Source organism: Nannobrachium achirus, assembly GCF_963921795.1.
Source record: "Nannobrachium achirus genome assembly, chromosome: 9".
In the NCBI taxonomy this organism is placed as follows: Eukaryota; Metazoa; Chordata; class Actinopteri; order Myctophiformes; family Myctophidae; genus Nannobrachium; species Nannobrachium achirus.
This window is the reverse complement of record NC_137818.1, coordinates 7,670,027-7,685,114: the sequence shown is the minus strand read 5'-3', so window position 1 is coordinate 7,685,114 and position 15,088 is coordinate 7,670,027. Positions and strand designations below refer to the sequence as shown.

General features: G+C 41.4%; 1 protein-coding gene across 1 annotated transcript in view; it reads left to right on the top strand.

Moving 5' to 3' along the window:
* Window positions 1-15,088, top strand: part of LOC308291826 (FERM domain-containing protein 4B-like) — a gene marked incomplete at both ends in the record, with an annotated part of 36,713 nt that overhangs the window by 8,056 nt on the left and 13,569 nt on the right. The window contains 10 exons of the mRNA XM_080733958.1: window positions 519-611; window positions 834-918; window positions 1,629-1,685; window positions 1,864-1,886; window positions 3,012-3,095; window positions 3,957-4,022; window positions 6,076-6,133; window positions 6,516-6,602; window positions 13,136-13,212; window positions 13,903-14,041. Coding sequence (XP_080590084.1) covers window positions 519-611; window positions 834-918; window positions 1,629-1,685; window positions 1,864-1,886; window positions 3,012-3,095; window positions 3,957-4,022; window positions 6,076-6,133; window positions 6,516-6,602; window positions 13,136-13,212; window positions 13,903-14,041 — 769 coding nt within the window. The remainder of the gene's footprint in view (window positions 1-518; window positions 612-833; window positions 919-1,628; window positions 1,686-1,863; window positions 1,887-3,011; window positions 3,096-3,956; window positions 4,023-6,075; window positions 6,134-6,515; window positions 6,603-13,135; window positions 13,213-13,902; window positions 14,042-15,088) is intronic.

Sequence of the window (15,088 nt, the reverse complement as noted above, 5' to 3'; positions counted from 1 at the left end):
TGAAATTGTCCGTTTTATGATCCGTGCGGATACACGCGCCTGTGTGCAAAGGGCTTAAGAGTCGAGGCATTACATTTTGTATAACATGGTTCTGTTGTGAAAATAGCAGATCTACATGAGCACGTAGATCGGCTATTTTCTATTATAAAAAATCCTTAGATTGTCACTTTAGAAATGTGCAGATAACCTCCATACACTCAAACTTTATGTTGGTTTGGTTACTGTTGAGAGAGAAAACAATGTTGCACATTAAGTTAGCCATCTGGGGACCCCCCTGGGGGTCCCGACCCACAGGTTGAGAACCACTATCTTAGAACACAGAGGGTGCCTTGCATGGTTTCCTCCGCCAACGGTGTATGAATCATTGAATGTGGGAGAATGTAATGAACAATCTATAAAATGCACCATTGATCATTTACCATCTTCAAAATGTCGGTGTCCCCACAAGTAATAAAAGTGTGTGTGTGTGTGTGTGTGCGTGTGTGTGCGTGCGTGTGTGTGTGTGCGTGCGCGCACAGTGGTCAGTGTAAATGGCTACAGCTTGACCGCAGGGTTCTGGATCATGACTTCTCCAAGAAGGCGGGGCCTATCGCCCTCAACTTCCTGGTCAGGTAATGACACACAGCCCCCAGCAGGGGGCTCCATCTGACCTGTGTCCTGTTAAAGCTTGTTTAAAGTTATTATGTAAACACTATGGTTTAAAGTTCTTACATGTGTTTAAAAGAAAATGACTTGTAAAACATTGCACAAATAATAATACTTTTGTTAAGTTTTTATATCTAGGTTTTACACAGAAAACATCAGTGTTACATATTTAATGTCTTTGTTCTCAGGTTTTACATAGAAAACATCACTCAGCTTAAAGACGTCATTACTGTGGAGTTATTCTTCCTGAACGCAAAGTCTGCTGTTTACAACGTGAGTGTTTTGTTGTTGTTGTTTACAACATGAGTGGTGTTGTTTACGAGGTGAGTGGCTCAGGGGTAGAGAAACCGTCATTAGAACACAAGGGTTCTAATGTTTCATCCCAGTTTGATCCCGGGCTCCCCCAGAGTTAGTGTTGAAGAGTCCTTGAGCAAGACTCTGAACCCCTAGTTGCTCCTGGTGAGCAGGTTGGTGCCTTGCATGGTTTCCTCTGCCATCGGTGTATGAATGTGTGTGTGAATGGGTGAATTGTAATGCACAATCTATGTAAAGCACCTTGGATAAAGGCGCTTTATAAATGCACCATTTACCATGTGAGTGTTTTGCTGTTGGACTCCGAATAATTTCAATCAGTGAATTATTGGATCATTGGCGAGATAATAACCACAACAATCTCCATGAATTCAAGGAGTAAGTGATAGGAAATGTGACAAGTTTGTATCTATCTATCTATCTATCTATCTATCTATCTATCTATCTATCTATCTATCTATCTATCTATCTATCTATCTGAACAACTCTTTTAACGAGTCTGAGAGCTGAAATGCAGCCAGTTTAATCAGTTCAGGTTTGCTGAATTCTGTTTAAGTCTATTGAATCTGTTTAATGTTTAGACTTTATTCTATTGAACCTGTTTACATGTGTAATTCCTGTTTAATGTGTAATTCATGTTTAATGTGTAATTCCTGTGTAATGTCTCCCAGGGGAACATCGAGGTGGAAAGTGAGAATGTCTTCAGATTAGCTGCCAACGCCTTGCAGGTCCGTCTGTCACTGTTCAGCATAGAATACAATAATAATAATTACGATAATATGTTATTATAATGATAACTGTACAATAATGAATACAGCCACACCTGTACTCTTTAAAAGCCTGCACCTAATAATATATTTTAGTAAAATAATGAACATGTGTTTACTGTTTGTTTTGTGTCAACAGGAGGCAAAAGGAGATTACACAAGGTAACAGCGTTCAATCCTTAATTCAAACATGTGTTAATTAAAGGTATTTAACAACATAGAGGACAAGAACTCAAGAATTAGTTTCTAATAATTTATGAATCACTGTCTGTAGAGCTGACTGTAATACAGCGGTGTGATGTTTACTGTATATCAGTGTGATGGTTACTGTACTTAATGAACATGATTGCAACAGCGATGGATTTGGTGGCAGTGTTCATTTAGAAAGCAAATTATGATTTAGTCTTAGTCTTTTTAAAATAACACACCATTTCGTTTTAGTCCTATTTTAGTCATCTGCACTTGTTTAGTCTTGTGTTTTAGTCTTTTAAATAAAACACCATTTATTCTTAGTCCTATTTTAGTCATTTTTATTCTTAGTCTAGTCTTAGGCGACTAAATAACGAAATCAACCAAATTAACTGTGGTGCTTTTTTTGTGTCTCAGTGATAAAACCACCATATTTGACTTAAAGTGGTATTATTAACCCATTTAGGCCTGAACACACGCAATATTTTATGCTTTAAATATAAAAAATAGCAGATATACAAGCTCACAGCGCGGCACCGAGTGCCGCGCTGTGAGCTTGTAGATCTGCTATTTTTGAAAAATCGTGAAAATTTGAATTTTGACCCGATTCTATAAGTGTCTTTTGAATCCTTCTAAGATTTTTGGAAAAAACCTTATGTTTCCATGTCAGCAATCTGGCCAGCCATCGTCAAAGAAAAGGTCCTTTTCACTTAAACTGGAGCTCAGTTAGTCTGTTCTTGAGAGACTACTATGTCAGTGGTTCTCAAACCTTTTAATTTGAAGGACCCCCAAAATGATATGAATTTGGCCACGGACCCCCATCTCAAAATATTTAGTTCCAGGGACCACCCAGAAGCAAAATTTGAGTTACACAAGTTCGCTTTGAAAAATGCATATATTCAAAGATTTGCACACATTTTCACGACTTTTTTCAAAAATAGCAGATCTACAAGCTCGCAGCGCGGCACTCGGTGCCGCGCTGTGAGCTTGTATATCTGCTATTTTTCACTGGTTAAAGCAGTCAATAATTCTAGGCCCTAAATGGGTTAAAGTTGTATTATTAATAATACTAATATGTTATCATTGTTTTGTCGTCAGTGACGAGAGCACCAGAAGTGACTTAAAGAAACTGCCAACTCTTCCTACCAAGGTGCTGAAAGAACATCCGTCTCTGGCTTATTGGTATGTTTACATTATTACATATACTGTACAAGAAGATTATAGGTATGTTAACTCAGGGGTTCTCAACCTTTGGGTCGGGACCCCCAGGGTCAGGGGGGTCCCCAAATTATTTTTTTTGGGGGGGGGGGGTCCCCGGATGATTAACTTAATGTGCAACATTGTTTTCTCTCTCAACACTAAACAAACCATCATAAAGTTTAATTGTATAGAGGGTATCTGCACATTTCTAAAATGACAATTTAAGGACTTTTTAACACCTCTAAAATGATGTATTAAACTTGTCAAATATTAGAGGCATAAATTGTGAGAATAGCCGATCTACATGCTCACAACGCCTCGCAACACAAGGCGTTGTGAGCATGTAGATCTGCAATATAACTGTGTTATACAAAATGTCATTCCTGAACTCTTAGTGCTCGTAGGGTGAGGGGGTCCCCAGTTAAAGTGTGATTATTTTGGGGACGCGGCCTGAAAAGGTTGAGAACCACTGCGTTAACTCACCCACTTCCATTTGACAAGTTTGGCGAGTTTTAGAGGCTACCGACAACTGATAAATGGGGTTGATGCGCATGGGGAAAACCAGGAAATACAAGGAAAAAACTAAACTGATCGACTTAAAATGCTTTTTATTAAACAATACAGTAGATACGGGTAATTTTGTTGAGCGGCACATATTCTGACACCCTTGAGCCTTCAGTAAGCACTTTATTTTTGAAATCTGAACATTTGTTTAGCGTGCCGTGGCAAATTGGCTACCTTGCTCCAAAGAGTTAGAGCTAGCTCCAGACACCTGGAGTTTCTGGAATGTATAGATGGATCATTGTTATTATTATGATTATTATTATTGGTATGTGTTTACAGTGAGGACAGAGTAATCGAGTTCTACAAGCAGCTAAAAGGAGTATCTAGAGGACAAGCCATCGTCCAGTGAGTATTATTCATTGGTATTCTAATTATCCATCGTACAGTGAGTATTATTCATTAGTATTCTTATTATCCATCGTACAGTGAGTATTATTCATTAGTATTCTTATTATCCATCGTCCAGTGAGTATTATTCATTAGTATTCTTATTATCCATCGTACAGTGAGTATTATTCATTCTTATTATCCATCGTACACTGAGTATCTATTATCTGTCTCAGTCTTCAGATTAAAGATACTCAGGCTGATGTTTTCTTAGACGTCATAAATGTCCTCCTACCAGCCTGATCATGTCTCCTGGCTCCGTGCTCACATTCTCTCTAATATCTCCTCTCTACTCGTGTTGCATAGCTGCACAGTGAATCATCATGATAATAGCCTATACTATAGTTTAAAGTAGAGGTCTTCAACGTTTTCAGGCCAAGGACCCTTTAGTTGAGAGAGAGATGAAGCAGGGACCCCCACAACCTTTTAACTCATTCTGTGCCGATCCCGAACTAGTTCGGCTTTATTTCAATCCAATACAATTTTTTTTTATTAATTCACTTACCCCGAGCTGCTTGTAGAGTCGTGGGTGGTCCTGGCTCGCTAGCCGCTAGCCAGCTAGCCATTCTACTCTGTCCGACGATATATTCCATTAAAAATGGTTTAAAATACATTTTTGAGCTCCCCAATGTTCACCCAATGTTCGGCGCCGCTTCCGATGAGTACACGAGTGTGCCGATCCCGAAGTAGTCCGGCTTTTTTTAATTAAATGAATAAAATGATAAGAGGCCTTCTGAAGCCTGGCCTGATTTTTCTAGCTACTAGCCGAAAGCTAGCAACCTCCCGGCCGGCCGTTATTTGCGAACGAAATCGCCAATCTCCGCCTAATCCAATGAAAGACCACATCTTTGAAGGCTTATATCTCTGGATTGTGTCTTTAGGGAAGCGGCGCGAGGTTTATTTACGGCGAAATCGCCCAAAAATGATCTTTTAGATGACAAAATGGGAATAGCCATTCTGTTAGCATTATCATCCGGAACATTTCCATGACGTGCATGAACGTGAGCACGTGAGGTCCTGGAAGGTGAGGTCCTGGAAGCTAAAGCGCTCGCCTATGAGAGATACCCTGGCATTCCTTGGCCCCCAGAGGGCGCTGGCACAGAATGAGTTAAGATTCCATATTTCATTGTTTGACAGCACAATCATCAGTGTATTTTGGATTCATGTCCACTTGAACCGTCAATACTTAACTTGACATTTCACTCTGTACTTAGTCTGCTCTTTTTTCCCCTCTACGCCAAATGTCTTTGCCAAAAATAGCCGATCTACAAGCTGCTGCGAGGCGTTGTGAGCTTGTAGATCTGCTATGTTTGGCTTAACTTCTCATGATATGGACGCTAGGGTTCAAGTGGTTAATATAAAAAAGGAGAAAAAAGATTCTATCATACAAAGATTTGGAGGACCCCCTGTTGAAGACCCTTAGTTTAAAGAATCAGTGAATCATAATCTAATCAGTGAATCCAATATACTAGTTTAAAGGAATCTATAAAAGCCTAACATACTGTATAGGCCTATACTTGGTTGCACATAATGTCTGGTGAAAATAGCTGATCTACAAGCTCACAGCCTGTCACAGTAGATGGGACAGATTAGATAGAAGTGCTTTATAACCAATCTGTGGGAGTTTTAGAATAAATCAGTAGAGGAGTAATTAGCAAAAAGTGTAAAGCGGCCTGGCCTGGTACAGCGCCACCATGAGGCAACATTTGAGGTGGAATGTTCATGTAAAATGTTATGCAAATTGACACAGCACACACACACACACACACACACACACACACACACACACACACACACACACACACACACACACACACACACACACACACACACACACACAGAGGAGAAGATAATCAGGTGTCAGAGCTTACATTCTCATTGGTTGTTCAGCCTGGAGGAGAGTGTGTTTTTGCCCCTGTCCGTCCGTCCGTCCGTCCGTCCGTCCGTCCGTCCGTCCGTCCGTCCGTCCGTCCGTCCGTCTGTTCGTCCATCCTTGTTTTTCTTTTTTCAGGTATCTGACTCTAGTTGAATCCTTGCCCACATATGGAGTCCATTACTACGAGGTTAAGGTATGAATACCAAACTATCATATCATTTAATATCATATACTGTATTATGCCTTCTATTGCCAAATCGAAGCCTATTTTATTGTCTGTTCCCTGCCATCAAAGTACCTTACCTTTGTGATTTTATAGAAAAAAATATCCATCCATTATATGACAGGACATTGTGCTTTTATTTTGACAGGACAAGCAACGCATGCTGAGGTGGTTGGGAAATCAGTGCTTTTCTTTTGACAGGACATTGTGCTTTTATTATGACAGGATGTTGTGTTTTTATTTTTGACAGGAAAAGCAGGGCTTGCCGTGGTGGTTGGGAAATCAGTGCTTGCTATTTTGACAGGACATTGTGCTTTTATTTTGACAGGACATTGTGCTTTTATTTTGACAGGACAAGCAGGGCATGCCGTGGTGGTTGGGAATCAGCTATAAAGGAATCGGACAATACGATATACAAGACAAGCTGAAACCTAGAAAGGTAAATATTATGAATATTATAATTAGCCAGTAGCTATGCCCCCCCCCCCCCCCCCCCCCAAAAGCTTTTGTCCAATGGTAGCTTAGAATAACTTCCTGCTTGCCAAGGTTTGCCTTGGCAACAGCCTTGGCAAGCTGCCGGTTGCTAAGCTAGCATTGGACAAAAGCTTTTAGGGGAGGGGCATAGCTACTGGCTAATTACGACTGTAGGTCGTATTTCTTTTTTTTAACATCCTGTGTGTGCGTCACAGTGTGTGACACCTCATCCCAGCTCAGCAGAAGGATATAGCTGACCTGTTCTGACATCACAATGATGTTGCAGTCTCATGTGGTCTATGACGTCAGACATCTATTATGTCAGACGTCAGTCATATCCATATTTGAGAAAATATGGCCACATTTTGTCCAACTTAAAGAACCAACCAGGTCTGTGCATTTTTTTGGTCAAAGTTGATCTCATGCCAAAGCGCCAGCGCTCGCCCAGCAGTCTGCTGTCACCCATGTGCGCGACCTCGCACTTTAGGGTGAGGTGCTTCTCGCCCTTAGGGCATCTTACTGGTAAATAATAATAGGCTGTGTGTGTGTGTGTGTGTGTGTGTGTGTGTGTGTGTGTGTGTGTGTGTGTGTGTGTGTGTGTGTGTGTGTGTGTGTGTGTGTGTGTGTGTGTGTGTGTGTGTGCGCGCGCGCGCGTGTGCGTGTTGTTAGATTGTGTCACAGTTGTACTAGACCAGGCTAGACCTGAACAAATCAACTCTTACGCAACACACACACACACACACACACACACACACACACACACACACACACACACACACACACACACACACACACACAGGGTAAAACATAGCCTGAGGTAGGCATTTATCTGTGTACTCCACACACATCACCGATCCAAATATACTTTTACTCCACTTTGAAAACGTTAGTTACTAGTTAGTAGTTACTTTGAGATATAAATTATTATATTATTTTATACCTAGGCTATTCAAAAATGCGGCGCGTTGTGAGCTTGTAGATTGTCTATTTTCAAACAATTAGTACTTTTACTTTCGGTACTTTAAGTGAATTTTGATGCCAATAATTTCGTATTTTTCCTCGAGTACATTTTTGAATCCCGGACTTTTACATGTAACAGTATCTATAGTATCTATATTACAGTATTGATACTTTTACTGGAGTAAAAGATTTGAGTACTTTTTTCCACCACTAAACGTAACACACGGGACGTGAACAGACACGCTGGGAGCTGACAGGAACCAACATTATGTGTGTGTGTGTGTGTGTGTGTGTGTGTGTGTGTGTGTGTGTGTGTGTGTGTGTGTGTGTGTGTGTGTGTGTGTGTGTGTGTGTGTGTGTGTGTGTGTGTGTGTGTGTGTGCGTGTGATAGGTGTTGTTCAGAGCAGAAGGGTGTATGTACAGTACAGTAAAACATATGTTTGTGCGGAGTAAATTAGAAACGTGTTTCACGGGGTTCAAATTAACACCAGCAGGACATGAGAAACATCCTCGACGGTAAGATTTACACCTCTATGAATATATCTAACCCTAACCTTACAGTAACATTTAAACCTGTTATTAATATATCAAAATGAACACAAGTACTAGACACACTTCTAGTTGTTTCGTTCTAAATACTGGCTTTAAACCGTTCCAAATGACTTGATGAATGACAATGATGAAAACATTTAATCAATTCATTTCAATAATATCTTAAGCAGGTTGGTGTTAAAATTGTACGTGTTTTATCCCAACTATAATATTCTTGTAATTGCGCCATGATACACTTAGTGTAAATTCATTAAAAGAAATGATGGGTTTGATTTAAGGAACCTAAATATAATTATGGATAAAACAATAAAATCTCAATTATTTCCCTCTTAGACAGAATTACAATTTAAGCATTTAGCAGACACCCTTAATCCAGAGCGATTTACAATAAGCAGGTAATACATCAATACATCAACGTCAATACATCAACTGCATAGAAATAGTAATCTAAGAAAATGAACGTACAAGGCACCTATTCAGTAAAAACTTTATATAAAACCTAAAAAAAATGCTATCTAACTTTCATATATGGTCATTGAGGCCAGTGCTACAGTCAGGGGCGTCACACCAAATCCTGGGCCCTGGGTACAAGGATTCACTGCGGGCCCCCAATGAATGTTAACTATTGAAAAATAGCAGATATACAAGCTCACAGCGCGGCACCGAGTGCCGCGCTGCGAGCTTGTAGATCTGCTATTTTTGAAAAATCGTGAAAATGTCAGTGATGCTCAAACTTTTTCATGTGAAGGACCCCCCCCATCTCAAAATATCTAGTTCCAGGGACCCCCCCCCCCCCCCCCCCCCCAGAAGCAAAATTTGAGTTACAAATGTTCACTTAAAAAATACATATATTCAAAGATTTGCGCACATTTTCACGACTTTTCATAGCAGATCTACAAGCTCGCAGCTGTGAGCTTGAATATCTGCTATTTTTCAATAGCTAAAGTTACTATAGGGCCCCTCCAACTTGGGCCCTGGTAACTCAGTCCCACTTTCCTACCCCTTGTGACGCCCCTGGCTACAGTACAGAATGCCACAGCAGTGTTGCAATAGAGCTGACAGCATATTTCTACTGAGATCAGAGTGTGGTTTAGAGTTGTTTTCATGTGACATGTTATGGCATGTTTTCTGTGTATTTAGTATTTATACCATATACATAGTTATAATATCTCTAGATAAAGGGCATCAGAGTTCCTGTTCTGTTTTCAACTGGTCAGATACTGTACTTTATGGTTGAAAGATGTTCATCTCTGACTCTGGGCGTTGGGGTGAGAGCTTTAGCAGAGAGCGTTGGAAAACAAAACAAGTCTTTGGTGGACAGGGGTGTTCTGGGCCCTGGGTACAAGGATTCACTGTGGGGGCCCCTGTGCTTTAACAATTGAAAAATAGCAGATATACAAGCTCACAGCGCGGCACCGAGTGCCGCGCTGCGAGCTTGTAGATCTGCTATTTTTGAAAAATCTTTTTTGAAAAAAAAAGAAAAACTATGTTTCTATGTCAGTGGTGCTCAAACCTTTTCATGTGTATTTGACCCCCATCTCAAAATATTTTGTTCCAGGGACCCCCCCCAGAAGCAAAATTTGAGTTACAAAATGTGGCTTAAAAAATACTCAGTGCTGCACTGTGAGCTTGTAGATCTGCTCTTTTTCAATAGCTAAAGTATAAAATAATTAAGGCCCCTCCACCTTGGGCCCTAGTAACTCAGTCCCACTTAGATAACTATTTCTTTCCATTTGATGTATTGATGTTGGTGTATTACCGTTTGTAAGTCGCTCTAGATTAAGAGTGTCTGCTAAATGCCTAAAGGGCCATTTATAGTTATGTATGGTTGATTTTGTGTACGTTTTTGGGTGAGACAGTACGTACGGTAATTACGTCGACATGGATAGTTCGTCTATGCGTTATTTACGTGCCGACCCGCTCTCCGCTCCAATTCTGCTCCCGTTGGGGCCGCGCGCCACATGGAGGGGGTCTGCTGCACAGCACACACGTGTAAAAACCGAAGCATTTTTAGCCAAAATATGTAGAACCACAGAATTTCTTGACCCGACGACCGACGTGATGTTTTGTAACAGTCTGGACTGGTTCTGCAGCTGCTGTCTGTCGCATAATTATCGTGGTAAATGCAACTCCTCTAGGGTACAGATTTAACCACCTGGACTGAGTAATAATAACAACACACAGTGCACTGCACCCATTTAGCTTTTGGAGTAGAGGTGGTGTGAGTGTGTGCGCGCGCGTTTGTGTGTATGTATTCTCATGCCAATACAGCCGTTTGAGCCTGTGAGGAGTGAGACGTCTTCTTCACCAGTGGTTGCAATGAAGTTCCTCTTTTACCATTTCTTGCTAAATTATATTTCTTGTTGGGACACAGTTTCAGAACCGCTGTTATAAACCACTGTGCCAAAATGAGAGAAGACCTGGGATGTCATGACATACTCCAAATTTTTGTTTTTCCTATTCATTTGGTCAATAAGGTACACAGAATGAGAGGCCTGCTCTGCCGGAAACACTGCGAAAAAAAGTTTCCCATTGACTTCACTATACTGGAAAAAAACACACCAAAAAAAGTAGCATGTGAGGGGTCAAACTAAGGGTTCTTCATGATTCTGAATCCATTGCAAGCATTTGTTTTGCATGAAAAACATTCCTTGGGCTAGATTTCAGCCTCTCAAACCATTTCAGCCTCTCAAACCTGTGAAAAGTGATGAGTCATCACTTTTCACCGTTATTTTGGTCCGTTTTCTAGCCCAAGGAATGTTTTTCATGCAAAACAAATGCTTGCAATGGATTCAGAATCATCAAGAACCCCTAGTTTGACCCCTCACATGCTACTTAAAGCATATTTTTTTGGTGTGTTTCTTTCCTGTATATTGAAGTCGATGGAGTGAATATACAAATGGCCATAACTTTTTTTCGCAGAGTTTCCGGCAGAGCAGGCCTCTCATTCTGTGTACCTTAATGACCAAATGAATAGAAAAAACAAAAATAAAAAGTATGTCATGACGTCACAGGTAAAACCCTATTCTTTGAGCTTTTGGGCCTGTGGCTCCCCGTCTATAACTAATTGTCCTCACTACTGCCACGGTTGACAAAAGTTCGCCACGGGCAGTTCAAGCGTACGTACGTTTTTATCGGTTTTAATCCGTCAGGTTAAGTGTTGTCCGTAAGGTTACGGAGACAAACAATTACGTCCGGACGGCCGGAGCAAACCGGAATAAATCACTCTCCCCCTCCGTTTCTTGTGTATTCCTGCGGTCCTTATGTATTACTATGCATGCATGGTACTTTAATTGTAAACTGTAATCAGTACTGTATTGTAGGAGCAGTGATAATATAAAAGGGCTCCATGGAAGGGGGACTGATAAGTTCACCAGGTTAGCATTCACCAGGTTAGCATTCACCAGCGTCAGCATTTGTGTTCTGCTGTGTTTCCATCACATGACTTCGTGTAGACGTTGGTCTGAGTCACACTGACTCACACTCACTGTGACTCAACAGAGTTGATTACATTGTCCACCTCTCTGTCAACGACCACATCGCGCGCGTGTGTGTGTGTGTGTGTGTGTGTGTGTGTGTGTGTGTGTGTGTGTGTGTGTGTGTGTGTGTGTGTGTGTGTGTGTGTGTGTGTGTGTGTGTGTGTGTGTGTGTGTGTGTGTGTGTGTGTGTGTGTGTGTGTGTGTGTGCGCGCGCGTGCGTGCGTACGAGTGGGCTAGACACCCAGCTGTAGAGGACAGGTGATGGTGGTGGAAAGTGTTTCACACCTGGATGAGGGTTTTATTGTATCTTCTCCTGGGGGGTGGCCTATCCTCTGACTTCTACACACACACACACACACTCACACACACACACACACACACACACACACACACACACACACACACACACACAGCTTCATGATATCATACCAGTTGGTCCTGTCCAGACACTATAATAATGACAGTTCAGGTTACTGTCTGCTGGGTTTGGATCTGTACTGTAGGCCTACCTGTGGTTTAGTAGAGCAGCTGTGAGATGATTTATTTCATGTCAGTCATGTGTGTTACGTTACCTGAGTCTCACCACAGCCATGTGAGACATGATGAAAACTATTCCATTCTTCCACAGTTCTTTGTGGCGCAGGAGAGGTTAGCAAAACATCAGCTGAGATTTAACATTAAAGGAGAATGAAACAGGCTGATCCTTAAAGGAGTACTTTCACCCCCAAAATGACTTTTCTTCTATTGATTACTCATGCCATGGAGACTTGTTTTTTTTTGTCGCAGTCCTGAGACAAAAATGTGATAACAATAAATATACCCCTATTGATTCCGGATGGGGACGATGGGGATGCATTTGGGTCCCCATCCGGAATTAATGGGGGTAAATTATTACTATTATAAAATGTTTTAGGAATGTCTTAGGAATGCGACAAATACAAAAAATATGATTGGACTCAAGTCTCCATGGCATGAGTAATCAATTAGAAGAAAAGTCATTTTGGGGGTGAACTACTCCTTTAAGACAGAACGCAAACGTGTCTGTGAAGCCTTTTTGGCCCGAGTCTTCTTCTACAGTGATGCAAGCAACACAGACCCTGGACTAATGATCATGTTAATTCCACAGAAGTCAGCTTGTCTTCTGTGGAAGTGTGTCATCACTGAATCTAGCCAATCAGGGTACAGGAAGGGAGGGAATAGGAGAGTTCACTCCCTTGGGTAAAAGATTCGACAACCTTAGAATATTGGGCCGCAGGAGGTAGGGCAGTGAAAGGTACTTGGTTCGATTCCCAGCTCCTCTGCTGGGCTACTGTCAAAGTGTCCTTGGGCAAGACACTGAACCCCTAACTGTGTGTGTGTGTGTGTGTGTGTGTGTGTGTGTGTGTGTGTGTGTGTGTGTGTGTGTGTGTGTGTGTGTGTGTGTGTGTGTGTGTGTGTGTGTGTGTGTGTGTGTGTGTGTGTGTGTGTGTGTGTGTGTGTGTGTGTGTGTGTGTGTGTGTGTGTCCAGCTCTACCAGTGGAAACAGTTGGAGAATCTTTACTTCAGGGAGAAGAAGTTTGCGGTGGAGGTCAACGACCCACACAGGTGACATATCTTTATTATTATTAATGTTAAATATGATTTATTATTATCATTCTGTCAATTTGAATATTAGTTTGTGTCAAATTTAAAGGTGTATTCAGTGATAATGAAAGTGGCCGGGGGTCATCTTGTCTTACAGCGTGGAAATGTTTAGTTTTTTTATAGATTTTTTGCACCATTATAATGTTCTCATTTTGATCATTTAATTAGACCCAATCACTGAATATCGGTAGGCCTACGTCTCCAGCTTCAGGATATGTATGATACTGATTCACTACGAGACTGTGGCATTTTATGAATTCAGTAGTTTACAATCTAGACATTTAGCAGACATTCTTAATTCAGAGCGGCTGTGGTTCTCAAAACCTTTATTTTGACCATCATAACTAAACATCATAACATAACTACGGCCCTTATTGGTCGAGGACTGGCTGGCCACCTCTGAAAACCGAATCTAGCTATGCTCGCAACACGGGCCATGGTGGAAGTCCTTATTTGGTCAGCACACATTCTAGTGAGGAGAATGAATGGAAAATGTACCAATTATATTTTTGTTATTGAATGAAATACAATCACTGAATATACCTTTAATGTAACTTAACAGATTTAGGTAAATAAAGCGCTACTCCGGAATTCTCCTTTAACCAATAGGAGAGCTGTAACCAAGCGTACCTTTGTTTTTTTATCCAATAGGAGAGCTGTAACCAAGCGGACCTTTGGGCAGACTGGGCTCCTCATCCACACCTGGTATGCCAGTCATTCTCACATCAAGACCATCTGGGTGATGGCCATCAGCCAGCACCAATTCTACCTGGACAGAAAACAATGCAAAGTAAGAATTATTATGGTGGTTATGATTATGATTATTCTTTGCACAATGCTGTGTTTTTCGTTGCGAAATGCGTTTTTCAGGGCAAGGAGAGAGAGAGATAGAGAGCGCAGTTAAGGGACCCAGCGGTGTGCGAAACGGGCGGCAGTGTGCAAACGTGACTGACATAACGTGAGGTTGATTCTTTTTATTTGCGCGCTCCGAAATTCACTCCGATATTCGGCCCGAAAAACGCAGTATACAGTACAGTAACCACTCCTGCTCAGCTGACACAGGGAAACTGTTTGAATTAAGGCTGGGCAATATATTGAAAATGTATCGATATGGAGGTATCAACATACAAGGTATATATATCGACGAAGACTTCTTGAAATGAGGTATTGGTGTACGTGTCCAATTAATTAACAGACACACTATGCATGCATGTAGCAGCACATGCAAAAAAGCAGTCCATCTGTAACCATGTGTGGTTATTTCAATAAAATCATTGTTGGAAAATGAAAATAAGGCATTTAATTTCTTAATATTCTATGTGTACTGTGCAGTGTGCATGCATGGATATGCTATTCATTGTCTGGGTTAGGCAGGCAGTGGACCTAAAGTAGAAACACATTAAAAACGATATAATGGAATGTTTTTTTTACTAATATCGTAAGATGTGAGTAATATCGAGATTCAACAATGTTATCGAATATCGAAGGTTTTCTTAATATAGCCCAGCCTTAGTTCGAACCAGACTTTTCTCCCTCCCCTAAAACACCCTGGACGACGCTCCACACGTCCCAGACTCTTCTCCCTTCCCTAAAACACCCTGGACGACGCTCCACACGTCCCAGACTCTTCTCCCTTCCCTAAAACACCCTGGACAACGCTCCACACGTCCCAGACTCTTCTCCCTTCCCTAAAACACCCTGGACAACGCTCCACACGTCCCAGACTCTTCTCCCTTCCCTAAAACACCCTGGACAACGCTCCACACGTCCCAGACTCTTCTCCCTTCCCTAAAACACCCTGGACAACGCTCCACACGTCCCAGACTCTTCTCACTCC